Source organism: Parasteatoda tepidariorum, chromosome 5 (genome assembly GCF_043381705.1).
Source record: "Parasteatoda tepidariorum isolate YZ-2023 chromosome 5, CAS_Ptep_4.0, whole genome shotgun sequence".
NCBI classification, from domain to species: Eukaryota; Metazoa; Arthropoda; class Arachnida; order Araneae; family Theridiidae; genus Parasteatoda; species Parasteatoda tepidariorum.
This window is the reverse complement of record NC_092208.1, coordinates 34,643,038-34,664,267: the sequence shown is the minus strand read 5'-3', so window position 1 is coordinate 34,664,267 and position 21,230 is coordinate 34,643,038. Positions and strand designations below refer to the sequence as shown.

At 29.0% G+C, this 21,230-nt stretch overlaps 1 protein-coding gene across 1 annotated transcript in view; it reads left to right on the top strand.

Annotated features, from left to right (window-relative positions):
• The first annotated feature begins 215 nt into the window (after positions 1-215).
• Positions 216-21,230, top strand: part of LOC107436158 (SAM and SH3 domain-containing protein 1) — a 103,727-nt gene continuing 82,712 nt past the window's right edge. The window contains exon 1 of the mRNA XM_016047750.3: positions 216-939. Within this exon, the coding sequence (XP_015903236.2) occupies positions 649-939 (291 nt within the window). The 5' untranslated portion in view covers positions 216-648. The remainder of the gene's footprint in view (positions 940-21,230) is intronic.

The following is a 21,230-nucleotide window of genomic DNA, read 5'->3' as shown; positions in this document are numbered from 1 at the left end:
ATAAAAATTGATTCCATTTTTTTCGCAGTTTTAATAGATTTATTCTAAATTCTAAAACCAATTATGATCCTAATCTTAATACAGCTTTTTATTCTCTTGGCATTATTCGTAGAATGAGTGGGTCAAAAAATTCAACCTCTTCCCAAACAAAATAAAATGTTTCAACTGCGCCGGCGCGAAAAAAATCTACTTGCCGGTTATAGAGGCAAGCAACTATCAGAAGAGAATTTACTGCCGGCGACGATAGTCATGTGAAGTAGGTTCTTCGTTTCGTGAAGTCACGTTGTTCCAAAGAAATTTTTCTTGATTTTAACGAAGTTGATTTAACAACATTTATGCTTCCAAACTTTCATATCAATAATTAAAAACTTTAAATACAATTATTGAATACAAAAACATTAATTATTTGTGCTATAAGATAAGCAGATATATATAAAAAATAATCGGTGTTAATTTGATTAATATAAAAATAAATAGAGATTTCAATTAGTAAACATAAGAAAGAATTGCTTGATTTTTAAACAAAAACATGTTGACTAACTGTGATAATTTGTTTAACAATCATTATTTGTTCCTAAACTACCTTTATTCTTTTGCCTTGTTTTTGTGAATACAAGAATCACGTGACCATGTGGATTAATATCTGTAATGAGTGATCAAAATATTGTACGCGAGTGGTTAAAATATTTGGATCTTGAGCAATACTATGAAAGCTTTGTAGATAACGGTTATGATGACTTGGAGACGTGTAAGCAGATCGGGGAGCCGGATCTCGATGCCATCGGGGTCCGGCAACCCAAACACAGACAGCTGATTCATCAAGCAGTTCGTAATTTATTGGAAAAGGGAGGAACCTCTGTTTATATTAACTTAGAAGAATGTGGAAGCCAAAGAGAGGAAGATTTTTCCAGGGATCAGAATATTCATCCTTCTAATCAGGTAGAGATTTTTGTATACTTAAGAATAATATTATCGCTTTCATTTACGACTTGCGTTTCTTTTATTTTTGCGTTCTTTATCTTACGAATAAATTGAATCAGAGCGCTTTATCTTAATATTATTCAGGAATAGTTATTTAAATCGGTTTATCTTTTTTTTAATGTTAAAAACATCGTAACAAGACTAATTTTAAAATTTTTAGTATTATATTTGCATTTAATTAAGCTTTATTTAATGATTCTTAATGAATTTTTCAGGATTTTTCATAATTGTTAGATTTATTTCAATACATATTTTTCTTATGCTGCGATGATGCTTGTGATATTCTTTTTGTTTCATGAATATGAATCGAGATAAGGATTATATGATGAATTAAGTAAAAAATAATAATACATCACGCTCCAGCCGTGGTGGCTGAGGAGATAGAGTGCTTGCCTTCCGCTGAGGTGAACCGGGTTCGATCCCCAGCGATGACCGGTGGATTCGCATTCCGCACCCAACTCGCACCGATCACAATGCTGACGTAAAACATCCTCAGTGGTAGACGGATAATGGGTTAGAGTGCTGTCGTCAAGCTAACCGTGGGAGGGTTTCGTGGTTTTCTTCTCCATGTTACGCCAAATCTGTGTTAGTTCCATCAAATCCATCAAAAAGTCCTCCACGAAGGCAAGTTTCTTCCAATACTTGATTAAGGAGTTCCCTTGTCTTCCGGATCGGGCTCAAAGTTACAAGGTTGCGGAGTTGAAGATTGGTAGTTGGGTCAAAAATGGGTAGGCTGTTCAACAACGGTTATAAAATAAATCACGCTCTATATAATAATGTAAAATATTTTCTTAAAAGTTTAAATAGAATTAATACCTCAAATTAAATACTGCAAATTTTCATACAATTTTTCTTGTAAATATGGTACTTTAATGTATTTTTAAGTTTACTTATAATGTATTTAATTTCCCCAAAATATTTAAATAAATAAAAATAATAGGTATAGATGACGGAAAAATGACTAAAATCATAAAATGTTCAATATTTCGCATCTAAAATAAACTTTTGAAAACAGTGGTTCTCAATTTTTTTCGCCTATGGAACCCTAAATTTTCAATCTTTTTTCGACAGAACGCAAATTTTATAAATAAAGGTCAAGTTAATTGTGAACATTATAACCCAAAAAATACTATATTTAAAATATTTAATTAGAGGGATGAAGATTTTTCATCCTTTTTATCATTAATTTCCTTAAATTAGGTTTTATGTCCGATAGTTAAATTTGCAGTTCTTGTAAATTATCTAGCCTATTTATGAACTTGTTTCTGGTGTATATACATAAGCTGAAAATCATTAAAATAAGGAAAATAGTTATTATGGAAACATGATTCTTTATTAAAGAATTTAGAAAATTGATTTCGAAAAGCGCCGTAAGGAAATATAAATTTAATATTTTAGAAATGCTTATTTTTTCAAAACTTGTTTAATACATTGTTATAAGAAATATCATATTTTCCTTTAAAAATGCCATTTCTATTTCATTGGTATTTTAGATGAATTAATTTCATAAGGGCAGGTGCAAGGTTAAATAAATTATGGATTATTGGTTGGATCTAATTATAATCAGAGGTTTCAAAACTCATCACTGGTTTTAAGCAGTACTTACTCATGAAACCTCTTGAAATTTCCCACGGAACCCTAGGGTTCCACCGAGCACCATAAGTACCGCTGTTGTAAAGTATCAACATGATATGCATAAAAAATGCTAGGATCTTACATACATTTTTTTCTAAGACATACTTTTGTAATTACATTGAAGAGCAAAAATGTTTAATAAATGAATGATTAAAAGTAATTACGAAAGAGTTTTTCTTTTTTAATTTTTTACAGTATAAGATAATCTGAAAAAACACTATGAGAAAATCTTGAAACTTTATTTCTGCGTATTTATTGAAAATAGAAAAAAAATTGCAGTAGATTAAGATTTTTTGGCGCTAAATGCTCATTTTAATGCACTATAAATGAAAGAAATTTTATTATATAAGTCATTAAGAAAGGTTGACCACCGTACTTAAATGCACTTAACCCAACTCCGATGTAATTTCCAAAGGAATAAATGGGGGATAAATAAGGGAATGATGCACTGATAGATATGATAAATTTTTCTAAAAACATACGTTCAAACGATAAAATTCACGAATTCCAATAAGTTAAANAAAAAAAAAAAAAAAAAAAAAAAAAAAAAAAAAAAAAAAAAAAAAAAAAACAGTGAAATTGAAGTTTTATTTAAAATCTCCCGAGCAGTTCAAATTGTTATTTAAGCATTACATGACGCACACAAAATTGGATATCTTAAATATTTCTAAAATGTAAGAATACTGCAAAAATCCTTCTTTACTCCAAAGTGGAACTACACCGATAACGAAGCAAGAAGAATGTTCTGAAACAAGAAGAATGTTCTTATTATACTGCTTGGTGTAAAGTAGCCGTCATTGTCTTTGTTAATCAGTAACACTCAAATTTAAATTTGAATTAATTACTGTGAAATATTATACTAGTGGTCAATTAAGTTCTTTTTGCCATACGATAAAGTAATATTAATTAACTTAGGATGCATATATAGCTACATTTTCTTAAAGTAAAATTAGTTTGGTAATCAAATATTCACACAAAACAGAAAAAATATTCATATGAATTCGAACAAAGTGAAAAAAACCCGAAGTGAATAAAAGTTAAATGTTACAAAATAATTTGACTCAATTAAGGCATTTATGTAAAGCTTATGAGAACATAAATATCGTTATTATTTAAAAAAAACAAAAAAAAAAACCTTTTTATAATACTTTGTTTAAAACAATCCGACTAAAAGATTAAAATTACTTGGTAAATAATTGACTATGATCGTGGAACTTGATCGCCTTTAGGTAATGCGGTCAATAGCTAAGCATAGTTAGGCTTTGATGTCCGCCAGCATAGATCCAAAATTAAAAGAGTTTGTATTTTTAGAATTTATTTTGATAATTAAGTGAACTCACTCATTAAGTGTATTTTGAGTTTTCTATCATCGATTACGTCGCTTTTAAAGTGAATTAAATCGCAATTTACCCTTTTTTCCCCAAAATTCACGAAGCACTCAAATACGACAGCAACACATTCTCCGGTCTGTTTTCAATCATGAATGTTGTTAAAACATCTAAACTTGCTGGTGTTAGCGTCATTAATTATTAGTGTTAAGATTTAACTAGAACGTCTGAAGTATGTATGAAAGCTCGATTCGGTATTAACTTGAAGTAATAAAATCGGTCACAATAAAATTCTTCACCGAAATCGAATAGGTATTACACCACAGTTTTTACAGTGTAAATGTATCGATCATAATTCAAATAGATAATTAACAGCGTAAAAAAAAGATCTCAAACCAATTTTAAAATTTTGTGTATTTCTCAGTATTAAGTAGATGTATCGAACGTAAATGGAAAAAATTTTTGAAAATTGAAGGAAAAGAAAGAACACATATCACAGACAAGGTTCGAAATCTTGTGTATTTCTATGTTGCTACAAATGTATATATTATAATTGAAATAGATATTTGACTGTGTTAGAGCAGTTAAAATATTATAAAATAAAATTTTTGGGCTTGTTAGGGTAAAAGTCTATTAAGAAAAGAATCAGAAAATAGAAAACATAATTTCTTTCAGAGTTTTCGCGAGGCTGCCTCTTGTGTTCAAGTTGAAATTTGAAATCAAAGAAGAAAGAACAGTTCATGAGAACTGAATCTACCATGTCCATGAAAACTTATTTGGAAAAAACAAATCTAAACGCGGAGAGGAAGCGTTTTTCTTCAACACGGCCTATTTTTACTGTGCAATTATTTTCAGAGAGAACTGATTTCTCACGTCATCGATTTATCAAAAGTTAGTAATCTTCAGCAAAGCAACAGAGGCAGATTCAATCACCATCTTTGTGAAAAATGATTTTATACAAATACCGTTTTCCCCCCTGATCTACATTTATCTTCCAAATGTTATAATTTTTCACAGTATGAGAGGTATTTCTTTTTCTTTGAAAAAAATGCGTTTAGTATCTTATGCATTTTAATACAACGTTTTACTAGTACAAATAAACAGACAGCTTAACTTCTCCAGTCCTTAAGATATATTTTCACAGTTTCCATTTTAGTGTTTAATGTATTTTATTATGTTTAAACAAAATCAAATTTAAAAAAAACTTTTTATGAAAAGTTGATTTCCCAAGAACTATTCAACCGATTTCACTCAAATTTTGTATTTTACCTTGTAAATTTATATTCTGTAAAAAATGAAAATATTGTGTACCTTACTATCTATAATCTTTTCGACTATTATTAATTGAGGAAAAAAAACTAATATATACTAAAAAGTATATTTTATTATTATTACATAAATATGTTTTTGAATACCGTGGAAAAACTTTTGGATTCGCTTGAAAAATTCTCGAGATACAGTCAAGTACACAAAATGATATGGCGAGATATTCTCGAGACATGGAGAAACCACACGGGGGCCAGAAATCCGAATGCAAGGAAAATCGAACCTTTAAAATTGAGTTCTAGAACGTGAAGATTCAATCATTAAATCAAAAATTGATCAAGGTGGTTCGCTTTCGGTTCTACTCACAGTACATTGTAGTAATTTGAAGTTTAACAATATCTTTTATCTGTTTTAAAGAAGATACGAAGATCAATACGAAATGTGAATTGACTTACGTAAAAATTCGATCATGTTTAACCTAAATTTATCTGAACTACAATACAAAAAAAATATTAGAACTTCTTTAGTTGCTTACGAACTTATTTAACAGTATATTTATTATATTGTAGCGAATGACGAGTGTCAGTCGGGTGAGCATTAGGAACAAAAATACGCATGCTTATCACAATACATTTATTTAAATCGTCCGAAAGTTTGGAAAACTTACAGAAAAAGTATTCAAAATCGTGTAGGACAAGAACAGTTTTTTCCTTGAAATTCCTCTCAAATCCGTAGAACCCCCGTCGTCTTCTCTCTTATGGCTTGTCTTCGTTCGCCCTCTCTACGCAAGTATAGGAACCAATGTTTTCCAGCTTGAGTAATCCTGAAAACGCAACAGATGGTGATTCCTTTGTCATTTTTGTAAGAAATGGATATAAGCCATTCTTTCCCTTTGGTCTTCATTTGCAATTAGACATAGCCAAAAAATATTTATATGCAAAAATCAATATTATAATTGAGAAGCGCAGCAGCTTTTTCAAAGATAAATTGCAACATTAGAAGTCTATTCTTTTGCTTAATGGGTTCTATTTGCGTTTCAATTTTTTGTGTTTTTTGATCCTCACACCATTTTATTGATATGTTTTGCTTTGGTTATATTAATACAATATTTGAAAGCACTATTTTTTCGGATATGATTGTGTGAGTTGATGACGAGATTATATATTTTCCAAATTTTATTTTATTTCCCACTTTTTTTAGTTTTAATGTTTTTTGAATTTGTGAATATTCTTTAAAGCATTTTTTAATAATTTATTGCTTCTCCTTTGGAAAATTTTTATATCTTTTTTCTTTGCTTTCTTTTTAACTCTTTTTAACAAACTCTTTTTTTTTTAACTATATTTTAATTTCGATGTATTTAAAGCTTATACGCAATAAATAACACTTATTATTATTTTTCCTAATTTTCATCGTTAATATATCTTCTCCTTTATTCTTTTTGTTGTTATTATAGCATAAGGACTCTAAAAGTAATAACATTGTTACATTGTTAATCAAAAAACTAGAACTCAAAATGCGTTAAAATTTGTTTTTATTTTTCTTCTGAATAAGAATTAATGTAAATTAATAAAAAAAAACTGCGTAAAAAATGTAAAAATTTCAAAATTTTACCAGATTAATCTAATTTAGTAGATAGATTCTCTAATAAAATATGAGCTGATAATTAACCCATATTGTCACAGAGAGTTAATATTGACAGCCTTTTTCGTAGTCTTACATTTATATATCCGTTTGAAGTCATTTGCTCGTTCGAGTTTATTATCGAATTGTTTAAAAAAGGTAATCAAAAGTACATATTAAGATAATTAATAAGAATAATTGTTCATTTCAAAATATCTTCTTCGTTTTTATGAGTATAATTCTTTTTTAAATTTCGATTAAACAACATTGAAGAATTTGCTTTTTTTATACAAAAATTTTAATCTTTCTAACTCTTTATTTGAACAATCGAATGTGCTATGCAAATGTATCGTAGTTTTGTGAATCTGCCAAATTTAGGAAGATTTTTTGAGTAATAAATAGAGGAAATATTCTAGCTATCTTAATTATCCTTTTTCCCCTGTATTTTAAAATTATACAGTACATACATGCAGAAAACGAAAATAAAATATTCTTGGCTATAAATTTATTCTTTAGCATGATTTTTTAATGTGCAAAAAAAGCTCACTCATATTTATTCATGACGAAAATACTCAGCTATAAAGTTGCGGTCAGTTTCAAATTCTAAAACAAAATAAATAAATAAAAAAATATCGAAGCGGAAGAATATATCCGGGATTTCCTATCGAAAAAAGAAAAACGAAACTGAAGACAATAAGAAAAAAATTATCAAGCAATGTTGCGAATAGTTTCGGCTGACCTTGCGTAAGGGTATCACATACGGACTTAAATTGCTCCCCGGACACTCGTTTAGAAAGGTGAGGAGATTAAAGTAATAAAAAATGAAGAAGTGAAGGAAACCTGGTAACCCAGTAGAAGTTGGAGTATTCTCCTTAGAGTGTTTTAGAAGTATATTTACTCTCTGTCTGCAGTATTCTGATCAATAGTACGTGTTTCGCTGGCAGAATAGTGCAATTGAAATCATTTTTATTCTGTATGATGCTTATTTTTTACCCACCCATATTTTACAGATCTACGAATGTTGATAAGTATTTCATAAAGGAATAATGTTTGTGATAAGTATCTAAAGCAGCGGTTCCCAAATGGAACCCTAGAGTGCCGCGAGTTACTACTGTTTATCGCCTCTGTTTTGAAACTTCTGATTACATTTTGATCCAGCCTATAATTCATAATTTATTTAATTTTTCAGTTGTCTTTATGAAATTATTTCAAGTTAAATGTCAATGAAATAGAAATGGAATATCTAAAAGGAAAGTATGATGTTTCTAGCTACAATGTATTGAAAAAATTGTGAAAAAACAAGCATTTATAAAATATTAAATTATTGTTTCCTCATGCGCTTTTCAAAATCAATTTTCTAAATTCTTTGATAAAGAATTGTGTTTACATAATAATCATTTTCAACATCAATTCTTTTAAGTTTTCCTTTCGAAGTAAGCAGTAATTTAGCATATTTTAATTATTTCAGCTAATGCGTATACATCAAAAACAAATTTATAAAAACACTAAATATAGAGCAAGGACTGCAAATTTAACTATCAGGCATAAGACCTAAATTAAGATTATTAATTATAAAACGATGAAAAATATTCATTCATCTAATTGAATATTTTAAATACAGTTATTGTTTAAAATCAAATATAATTTTTTAATTACATCAAAATATCGAATCAAAATAACTAATTTCTCTATTAAGGAAATATATTTCCCTAATAAATAGTTTCAACCTTTATAGCAGTTCTTTTAAGTCTTCATTTCGAAATAAATCGTAATTCGGTTTATTTTATTTATTAACAGTTTATTTATATGCCCTAAATGCAAATTCATAAATTGACAGGATATTACACAAAGACTGTAAATTGAACTGTTGCACAAATATCCTAATTTAAGATTATTAATGATAAAACACTTTAAAACCTTCATTCCTCCAACTAAATACCTTAAAAATACTCTTTTATCGGTTATAACGTTCACATTCACCGTGGCAAATTTCATTTATAAAGTCGGGATTCCGCCAAAAGCAGGCTGGGTATGATTTAAGGTACCTTAGCCGAAAAAAATTGGGAACCGCGTCTTTAAAAAACTCCAAGAAACATAAATAAATAATTTTTTATTTATTTATAAATAAAAAAGCGCATGATAAAGTTTTACAGTATTTGTACAGTATTGAGCAATTCTTTAATAGAATATTGACACAGAAAAATTTTCTATTAACGTAAATAACTCTATTTTTCTTTTTATAATTTGTATTCAGTTTAATACTTATTACCTATTTTTTTTAAAAAAAATTTAGTCTAGTATGTTTGAATGTTTTAGATAATTTTGTTATTTTTACCCAGTTTAAGTTATTTTCTTATATTATAACCAAACCAATTAAATATTGCATGTGCAAAAATTCGTTATACTTATCGATTTCTTTTCCTTTTGATTTTAGTTGAAAAGACACTTAACAAGCAAAATATAGAATAAAAAAAGAATATTATTGTCTACTGTTATATGTTTTCTTCACATGAAGTTAAAATGACTTAAGTACTAGAACTAATTTTTCCATAAATTAAAATAAATATTTGGCTAGGCAAACAAAACACTGTTATCAATTTAAACAATTGTTTTTAAGGGAAGTCGGTAGGGCTTATATCAAAAATGCTAAAACTGACATTTTTTTCAGTGTACCTTTTCTCAGCATTTAAACAAGAGTTTTTCACAGAATATTTATCTATACATGTTTGTACCATGATAAATGCTAATGCATATCTTCGGCAGAATTTCTTTAAAAATATTATGAACTGAGAACTTTTAATTTTTTAAAAAATTTAATCAACATTCTTTCTTTACCCAAAAAGTGTTCCGGTTTACGTGAAAATATTATCACAGCATACAACTGATATAATCTCAAATATCCCCTAGAAATTTCAAAGATATATCATAAGTATTTTTTTTTAGAAAAGGTACATTGAAAAAAGATCAGTTTTAGCATTATTGATATATACCCTACTGACTCCCCCTTCGCATATTTTATGTTTCTCAAACAATCTAAAACAATTTAGTTTCTTTTTTTAAACAATTACTCAGAATCAGATAGAAAAAAAATGCAAAAAAGCATAAACTAAAAACTAAATAATTAGTTCACTTAGCGATTTTTTTATATTTAAGTTAAAGATACAGTACTTTTTTAATTATATATCACGCTTTGCTTTACATTTAATTTTCATAATATTATTAAAAAAAAGCAGTTTTCACGAAAGTTATTCTAATTATTTTTAAGAATTATAACGATTATTACATCAACATTTTAGTTAAAATTAGGTTCTTAAAGTAAACACTCGATGAAAAAATTTCTGTTGCACTGTGTTAGCTCATACATTATCATCAGAATGTCATTATTCATGATTATCGATCAGAAAAAGTTCACAAAAACAATGTTTTCTCATTTAAAACTGAGACTACTTTTGATAAGATTTGGTAACTCGGTCGCAGCATTTAAAGTGCACGCAAGCACGCAGCACCAAAAGAAAGCACGCACACATTCAAAAGTAATAAATCAGGACACATATTAAACTAAATGAGAGACTCACCAACTGTAATTATGAATAGTTTTAGGCAAATCCTGTGCATGCTTCAATTTTTTAAGTAACGATTTTACGCTTTAACAATTTTATTTTAAATGATAGGAATTATGTCGTGATTTGGTTTATGTATTTGCACAATTGCTTGACCATGGTAAATGTCAATATTTGAGCAATAATTAAAGGTTCAGAATTCTTATAATTATGCATCTATTGAAAATGTCATAATTTTATTTAAGTTCATTGATTTTATGACAAATGATCGATTTGTACGAAAAAACTTAAAAAATTCGAATAAGTTTTGAGGATATATGATAATTTATGATATGTTGATAATTTGTTTTTGTTTGCTGAAAAATGTTGTGTTGCGAAAAGGTTCCCTCGGTAATACAATGCTTAAAAATAGAGCTTAAATAAACTCCAGAATTTTTTTTTTAAATTAAATATATTGAATCATATTCTTTTAAATTCTTTGTGTGAAAGAGTATTTGTTTAGAAAAGTAGATAATGAACGTATTTTATTATCAATAAATAGATCATTTAATATTTATAATTTTAACTATACAGTTTATATCTGAAAGTGTTTGAGCTCACCAAAGGAACGTTATATTTGACCATACGAATATAAACTGATGACTTTTTTCAATGATAAATATAGAGTTAAAGAGTACTTTTTTATAGAGTTACTTTTTCCGACGGACTCGGCTTTCTGACTCTCAAAATATGGAGGTTGTCACAATCTAGGGCACTTGGTCGAAATAGTTTGGTCAGGAGTACAGTCAAAAGTTTATATCCCTTAATGTTAATTCTACTTTTTGCGTATTTCATCACATATCGAATAACTTATTAAACAAATCGAAAAAAATCGCACACAATTATGAAATTCGCTTATCAAAATACAATTCCATGCAAAAAAATAATTTTAATAAATATTTAATATGCATTGCAAAGCACGAAATTTGAATGGAATCGGTTGAATGTTTGTGGATAAATTAACTTTTCAATATACGTATTTTTTAACACTTGTCATCTTAGAAATTGTAAGTTGTTCTTTATTTTTAATGCACTTTATTTCATAATTTATATTTTAAAAGTGTTCTTTGATGAAATATTCCATAGTTAAGAAGCAATTTATTGAAATGATCAATCGTATCTTTACAAGTCGTATAAAAGAATTTCTCAATGCCATAACGTATGACATTTCGAATACGAAATTCGAATTTACATTACGAGGAACTTTGGGCCCTTTTGAATTTGGTTGATAAAGTTTCTGTTGCAGTTCTCGAGAGCGCTTGTAAAATTTAGCAATGGAGATTCCTTCACAATGGCGGCTTAGTGCTTCAGTTCGCGTATTAGAAATATTGTGGCAAGTTCAAGAGTGTAAAAGAGGCGTATAGCGCACTTGTGTACGTCATTATTCATATATAAAATTCTCAGGCCATTTTGTTTATTTGGAATTCTGTATATGGAAGAGTTCTGCATGGTACTGTTTTTAAGAGATTTCGTTCCAGCAAAACTTAATGCTTAAACTAAATTCAGTTTTAATTAACACATGATTCAACATTATACTCTTAACTTTAAAGGTACAGTTTAGATAATTAAATCATGTGAAAATATTAAACCGTCTCGAACCGATATTTTAACACTACCTCTAAGTAAACATGCCATGTATCTTTCCGCCGATTTTGAGAAAAAGGGAAAACACAAGCTAAGAAATTTCTTTAAACACACAGAAAATTTAACAAGAATCTCTATTAAATAAGTTTTTGATCAGAAACATATAATCTAGTTTCTGTTCTGTTTTTTCATTGTTTATTTCCCTGAAAGAGCTTTCTTTCAGATATTTAAATTTAGTGTAATTTATTTCGTAGGTAATAAGTAGCAGCTTATTCGAGTGTGGCGTCTAGAGTCTTTGTCTATCAGTGCTTCAGGTGGAATTCAGTTCCTCATGTTATAAGTACTAAGACATCTAAGGCACCTGAAACCGACATTCTAACACTAATACTAAGTAATTTGACGTATTGTTCTCCCGATATTGTACCAAACAGAAAATACACTGTATAAAATTTCTGTAAATACACAAAGATGAAAACAAGAATCTCTATTAAATTACGTTATTCCTCAAAAGTAAGTAGAATAGTTTCTTGTAAATAGAATGCTTTTTTTTCTCTGTTCAGATCCCTAAAAAAGCTTTTCTTTCCAGATATTTCAATATAGTGCTATTTATTTCATAGTAGCACAACCTTTGGTGTTGCATGTAGAATTTACGTCTTCCACTGCTTTAGCAGGTATTCTATACATCTTGTTAAAAGCTAACGTCGGATCAATTTTTCCCCGTTCGACCTACTTTATAACACTATTAGCTTAGATAATGAATTATTTTATTATTATATTATTGATTTTTGACTCTGTTTGATACTAAATAGTTAAAAACTCAGTTACATTAAGTCAGTTATATTATCAGTTAATAGTTAAAAACTCAGTCAGTAAAGTACTTATGAGCAGATTAGAATGAAATATATCAACAAAAAAATTATAAAAACATGTATATGGAATATTGAGAAAATTAATAACATTTAATGTTTAATTAAAAATGGGATTGAATATCATGGAGGAGATAAGTAATTTATATTATCACTAATGTCTACTACACCTGTTAGTTTATTAGAATAAGGTTCCCGTGGCATTGGGTTTTGTTTAATTTTTGAAATTTGAAAAAAATGTTTACCAAACAAATTTTATTGCAACTAATTTTACACGTAGGAAAAAAGACACGTAGTTTAACACGCAGAAAAAACAAATACGGTAAAATTATCGTTATGGCACTTCTGGTTAAAAAGAGTCCCCATAATTCTGGCAATAAAAACCAAAATATATGATATTTACACCATTTATTTGGTAATTTTTCCGTTCCTATTGTAACGGTTGACCATGGTTTTCAAATTTATAGTTCTTATTACAATACATTTAGTAAAAAATACGAAACTAAAAACTATTTTACCGAAAAAATTGTTTTATGTCGTACTCTCACGACAAAATTACCAAATTTTACCACATTTGCCAAATATTGTCACATACTAAAAACCTTATTTTAATGGTTCAAATCATAACCAAAATCATTCCTAAAGTGCTTCGGTAAAAATTACCAACCTTTTTGGAGCCAGAAAAAGGTAAATTTTACCACATTCTGATAGTTTTGACAATACTTTTTTTTTCTCAGTGGAGCAAAAAATATCTTCTATAATGAAATAAGAATAGAGTAAGATTATTTTTTGTAATATACAATCTTTTCAAATAAACCGTAATTAAAATGCCTGTTATAAAAGAAATTTTTTTCTGCTTTTTCTTAAAAAATTTTGTTTTCTTTGTAAAAATATTTGTTTGTTTTGTTTCTTTGTATTTGATTCGAAAGGATTTGCTAAAAAAATAGCTTCATTTTTAAATTATAGTTTGTTCTTCAGTATTATAAACTACTAAAAACATTTCCTTTCCAATCGAATTTTTCTACTCTTTCTAAGTTAAAATATGATATACTTGGGAAGTTCAATTATTTCCCTAAGGAATGGAGAAGAAAAATGAACTGTAAAATTGATATAGAACAAGAATCTCCTATTTCACGTGGGAACTCTGATAGATGAAAGCATAATTTATCCTTTTACGTATTAGACACTTTTTTTATCCTCTTCTTTATCTTTTTTCCAGTGGATACTGTCTCAAACAAGATAATTTCTGATATGCTCGTGAAATATTTGTTTGATTTCTATTAGTACTTTAAAAAATTAGCAACTGATATTAAAAATGAATTTAAATTGAAAATTTTTTGTTTTAGGTTTGATAATGTTAAACCGTTATTTCTAAGGGAGCTGCTTAAGACATACATTAAAATTTTAATTTCAGTTGCTACACTTTCTTACGTGGTTTACGTAGATATTAACTTGAATTTTTGAAGATCTTTCTCCAAGGAAAAAAGAGCCACAGTTTAAATGCTTTAGGCTTAAAGCAAATCTAAGGTAAAGGCCGAAAAAGGGCCACTCGTCTGGTGCCAAACTCTCAACTAAATACAAACTCGTCACAAACAGCACTTGAACCTCGATGTTCAGCAGCCTACTTTGTTCTGGCTACACGATGGCTGGCTGTCAACAGAACCCACACCATTGGCCTACGCGCTTACAGACCACCATTATGCAGCCTACTTTGGACTGTTTGGTTTTAGACCTTCCGTTCTGGTGCCAAAAGAAATTGCATTTGAATTAGCGTAGCCTTAGCTGTTCTGTCTCAACGAGCCGTTAATGGGACATATCGGTAATTATTTGTTGTAGTCTATAGCGGGTAACCTTATCCTGGCCGACGTCGAACATGTCCTGTTTCACGGAATTGATTCCACAGTCTAGCCATGACACTAATTGCCTCTCCAACAGTCTCTTCTACACTTGTTTTTGTTTCCAAGGATTCCAGTTCCCCGATAATACGCCAAGACATGAATTCTGGTGGATCGCATTTTCGTGACATTTTCAAGTAATCTTTTCTCAAAATAAAAGCCAAAAGGTAAAGCTAAAAGCCAAAGGCTAGAAAACTAAAAGCAAAAAGAAAAAAGCTAAAAGACAGAACTTCCCCACTAAGATAACGAAAAACAGCAGCTTCTGCGAAAACAAGCTTTCTGCACTTATATCCCTTTTTTGGTTTCTGATATCGTGCACGCTGATTTGCGTATGAAATTTTCTTCTTCTGTTATCTGTCATACATTAGATAATGGATGTTTTGTTTTGTCTTTGTTATTGGAAGAAATATTTGCATAATTAAGTCAAATCCATGAGCATCCTCTATTTTTTGAGGAGGGTATATGTATAGATAATCATTTTAATAAATCACTCCATAGTGCTTATTTTTCAATTCACTTGTATTTTTCAATTCATTAAACCAACATAGTTTGAAGTTCACAGATTACAATGTAATACAAAACAATGTATGTATTAAATATGCATATTTTAAAAGTAATTCTTGATTTAGAAAGTTAAAAACGCGATGTTAAAGGGACAATATATGATCTACACTATGGCTCACAATAAAAGCTGTCTATAAAATAAATAGATGGTACTTTAGAAAATAATTAAAAAGTATCATTTTAGTCTTGGCGCAATTAATTTTTTAACAATCAAAAAGCAATGTAATACTGATTCATTTCCTTCTAGTTTTTTGACAATAAATTTCTCATGCCTTGAATTTGAGTACGTGTACGATTATACGAGTTTTAAATATATATATGAGTCGTACTTAAGATAGAAGAAATCGGATATTCTACTTTAAGACATAAGTTAATGGACTCTTTTATATAAGAAGCTTTCTGCAATAGAGCAAATTTTCAGAGTTTAGAAAATGCAATTAATGAGTTACTAAATAAAAATTCGCCTCTGTGCTGAAGTACTTGTGCTTCTTACTAGTTATTCATTAGAAACTGTAATTTTGCTAGTAATTTCAGAGGATATTAAACCATAATATTCCTCAATCTCTGCTGCAACACTATAATAATATGGTACTAAGTTAAATCATGTAATCATATTCCTCAAAATTGTCACACTGTACTGTAGAGTCATGCATAGTGTGCTCGCCTCAAAATGAGGAGACAAAAATTTGAATCCCAGCGACAGCTGGTCGATACAAATTCAATTCCAGGCTTGCACCAACCACAGTGCTGACGCTAAATTTTTTAAGTGGTTGCTGGATCATGGGTTAGTATTTTCTTGCCATTGGGGTAACTGGGAAATTTTGTGATTTTCTTTTCCGGGTAACGCAAATGCTGGTTAGATCAATCATAAAGTCCTCCACGAAGGATAGCATTGCCCCAATGCTTGATCCAGGAATTCTCCTGCCTTCTAGTTCAAAACAACAAAGCTAAAGAGTTAAGCATTGATAGTTGCAAACTCAGAAAATCAGCCTGGTGCTCAATGTCGGAAAAGTTAACGTACTGTAAGGTATTTACTTTTCTGGTTATATATTCATAATTCTAGTTAATAAAACCGAAATATACGGTATGTAGTGAATAAAATAAAATAAAAAATTTTCTGATGGGAATAAAATAAAATAAATATGGTACTATGGTTTAACTTAAATGAAAGCATTGTTCAATTTGACACATTAAGGTTGTTGCGAATTTGCACCATATGATGGTTCAAAGCAACAGTGTTATGATTTAACACTAAATCAATTTTCTGAGATTGTATTTGCTAATTTTGAGCGATACTTTTTGAAAAAATAGCAAAAAAATTTCAAATTTTTTTTTTGCGTTTAAGATTTATTGTCAAATACATTAGCTATGTACAACGTTATTTAGGGCAAGAGGGTAAAAAGTGACTATGTCAAGAATAAAAAGGAATACCCACGAGAATCATTAAGGCCACAAAACTTTAATCCCAAAAATAAAACTCATGTTAGAGAGAAGTCTGCAATTTTACGGGCGAATGATTTTTGCAACTCGTCGAACGTTTCATAACCTTTATGGCACTTTATGGAATAAAGTGGCAGTAAATTCACTGTCTCGTTAAGATTTTTTTTTTTAATATAGGTTGTTGAAACTTAATAAAAACTGATTTAATGCCTAATTTTTTTCTTGGTGATAGTTTTGATGGTGATTGCCTGTAAGTTACTGGTACACGTGATTAGTGTATGGATTACTATTATAAATCTAAGGCATTTGCTGCAGATCTTTCTAGCTTATACGCCTGCTTAATGAGAATGTGCAGTTTTTATATAATTTAGAAAATTATAAGGAAATTGAAAAGTTCATAATATTTTTAGATTATGCGTTGTGGAATTATGTAAAAAAAAGGTAATCTAAATTGGATTAATAAGAGATTTATATAATTATGCACATTTTATAAAGTATAATAATTACAGATAAATTGTTAAATTATGTAATGTATTTAATGTAAAAAATTATAGCCTTCTTCTAAGTTTCTACAGCCAACAAATCAAATTTGGTACTAAATTAAATGTTTAATTTGGAAAGCGATTGAAATTAATCGACAGAAATATTAATTTCTTTTTAATGATCGAGGTCACTCAAAACAAAGTTTGAAACTAAAACTCATAAAATAAAAATTCTAAAGCTTTTAGTTGTTTTTTATATGTAATATTGAATGCATATAATGACAATGACTTAAAACAATTGCATTTCAAGTATATTTAAGAACACAAATCTTTCAATGACAGCTTCTACTTTTTTTAAGAGTTCATCAAAACTTATAGGGGAAAAAATGCAAACCTCAGCATTTTTTAGTATAGTAGACATACTCTCTTAGAATACTTTTTAAATTAGATTGGAATTTCAAACGTTTTATTAAATATATAAAATATTTAAGAATGCATTACAGTTTCTAAAACACTGGTTTATTGACACACAGTTCCTCTTCATTTTCTCCTGAAGATTACTTGTTAAAAATAATTTATATTTATATTCGATAGCTTTTCCTGTAATCACTAAGTTCCTTTTTAATTATAAAAACAAAAATAAAAAAAATAATAATTAATATCAGATATGATTACAAAGGATTATTAGTGTAAGGAATATCGGGAATAATATATGCTACTTATAGGTTTTTATATCAATGTCATAAATTTGATAGGTTAGGTAGTGAAAAAGTATATTTTGGTGTTTTTAATCTAACAAGAGGATTCTAACCCACCCATGATCTGTCAATCACTTATATTTTATGTGGTGCGATCCATTAGCAGAATTCGCATCAACCAGCAACTGCTGGAATTCGAACCCGGGTCACCTCATCGGGAAGTGAATGTTCTATCTTTAGAGTCACAGCTGAAATATAAATATAGTTATTGTTCATGATATCAAACAATATAAGCAACAAAAAAAAAAGGAATAGCGTAAGGCAAACACTTGGTGTATCACTCCGAGAAAGTAGGCCCATTTTGAAAATTTTGGAAACCCGTCGCATCGCTACTCCACCCAAAAGATCAGTGCAATTCCCAGCTCATTAGCACAAGGCCTTGAGTCACGTATGACTTTGGGCACCGCAATTAAGTGACATGTGAGCATTGTAAAACCGACATGTGAGCATTGTAAAACCAAACTCACATTGTAACATGTGAGCATTGTAAAACCGAGCCCAAAGCTACAAGGCGCCAGTACCTACCGACTAAAAATGATGTGGCTAAAACAAGCAGACAGCAATATAGCAGCACCCATCCTGTGACCCAGGAGCAGGGCCTTCCATCTAATGTATATTTTTGAACCTAGAGCTTTTATTAAAGCTATTACAGAAAGTACTGAAGTACAAGCAAGCACACGCAAAACACAACAAAATAATTTTTTTAAGTTTTTCAAAATAGTAAGACCAAAATTGTAAAACATTCCAAAGACGGAGGATTAAAAACATTCTGAAAACACAACAAATGTGCTTGACTTTAGGAATTTTCAAAATCCGTTGTTGCTCCATATCTGGACGATCAATAGAGTTGTGTGAAAAAAGTGAACAATCAAACCAACATTAAAAAATTAAACAAACCATTATTGCTAAATTAATGCAATTATAGTACACTGTTGGAAATTTCTCTGAAAAAATGGTTAAATAACTATTTATTGAATGGTTACTTTACCATATTTAATCAAAACAGTCAAATAACCATAAATAGAATGGTAATCAAGCTGTTAAGTTTGAGAAAAACTGTTTATTAACCACTTTCACCTAATACGGCTGAACAACCCGAATTTTATCGCACCAACTAGAACCACCAAATGAAGCTACTTAGTTCTTTGCAACTACGGACATTACATAGCCGAGAGGGCTTATCTGTCCGGCTCATGACAGGCAGAACTGGAGTTCGAGTCCTAGTGTTGGAACCACAATATTTCTTCCATTCCCTTCAACACATGAAGAATTTCCAGTGTCCGGCACTCTCCAATGCCCATTACCTTACGAAAAGCCAAGCTCTTATGTCTAGTTAAATAATAATAATTTTTTTTACGTTTTTGAAAAATGCTAGTAGTAAATGGTTAAAAAACAGTATAGTTTTGTATTCGTGGTTTTATAACCATACTTTTTGTAAATGGCTTCAAAACCACAATGGAAAAAATGTTCTTTACTTTAAACTTTACTGTTAATCGGATGGACAGATAGCTGCCAGTTATTTTACCATAATTTTAGAATGGAAATTTTAACAGTGTATTAGGTAATGTAGTAAAACTTCGATTTAACGAAAAATGATACCTGTTCGGAACTATTTGGCATTCAATACACAGTTCAGAATTTGCTAATATAAAAAAATAAAGAAACAAAAACATCCCACGTTCTCAAAAAAGAACGTATACGAGGAAAAAAGAATATTTTCCTAACTCATGATGTACATTTCTTTTGAAAAAAAAGGAAATATCTTCTGATATTTCTGCAGCATTTTGTAGAAAACCGTGTAGAAACTTTTTGACAGCAAGTGATATACTGGCTATTTTCTTCTGTTTGAAAAACCTCTTTTCGATCTCGAACCCTAAAGAGGATTTAAAGAATAAAAAATTGACTCCAATCCGACCCATAAAACGATATAAAACATTTTAGAATCTGCGAAAAATGTTTAACAAGCTAGGTTTTTTTTTCTTTGAGATACCTGTATTGCTACTTTTTGCATGGTTTAGTACCTATAGATTTTATAGGGGGAAAAAAAGCATTTTTGGATGAAACTCGTAAAATATAACGAGACAAACTTCTTCGGCTTTTATGGCATAAGAGAAAAATGGTGTTTTTTTATCCGTTTATGATATGATGTCATTATTTTGTATTTTAGGAATAGTATTTGCTTCGTATTTTCCTAAATAAAAAGAAATTTCGAAAATATGCCACTTTGTTTATTTTTTAAAAGAAATTTTATGTTCTTGTTTGGGGGAACATATAATTCATATATAATATCTTTGACATCGTTGCATATGGAGTAAACATAAATCGTTCATCTTAATTTCGCCATTGTTACTCTGCATTAAAGAAATGTAATAATTTATTTGATTATGTTAATCTGAATTATAAATTGTATTCTGTTTTTGTTAAATCTCACAAAAATATGCAATTGTTGTAAAACTTGCAGCATAGTTGAAAGGTTTATTAATGATTATTATTATAAAATTAACTTTTAATTTTAAATATTTTACTTGAAAAGCATTATCTTAAAGGAAATTTATGAAGAAAGGTGTTTTACATGTATTATCTTCGTTATTTTTGAATTTTGTTCATTTTCTTGGGTTTTCTTCGTCATAGATTTGCTTATGTTCTTAGGGTTTTGTTTAAATCTTTAAGGCAGAATTTTTATTAAACACATTTTTCGTACTTTGTTTCCTTATTTTATATTATTCAGCTCAAAATAAGAGAAAAATATTTTATCCTGCATTTTTAATGATTTATTTTTATGAAATACAGCAAGAAACACTAGTGTTTTTTACTGTGTTAACGGTAAAATCTTCCAAACGCGGCTCACTTCCAAATAATAATTTTTTAGATTTGCAGTTATTTAGATCGAAGTGAAACGGATATTCCTCATTCAAATTTCTTTAATTTATAAAGTCAATTATTGATAAATTCTTGAATATGAGTGGAAAAAAAAGGATTTTTTATCAAAATACTTTTTTTTGGATATTATATTTTAATACAAATATAATTCCGATAATCCTATAAGTTTTTTTAATAAATATTAAACAGTTCTTTATAATTAAAAAAAATACTAAAACACATTTTTGCTTGTAATTAGAACATCAAAAAATATATATACATATAAAAATTCCCATCTGCGCCAAAGGGTTATTAACTCATGGGTCTCCTTTTACCATCTTAAACTACCATTT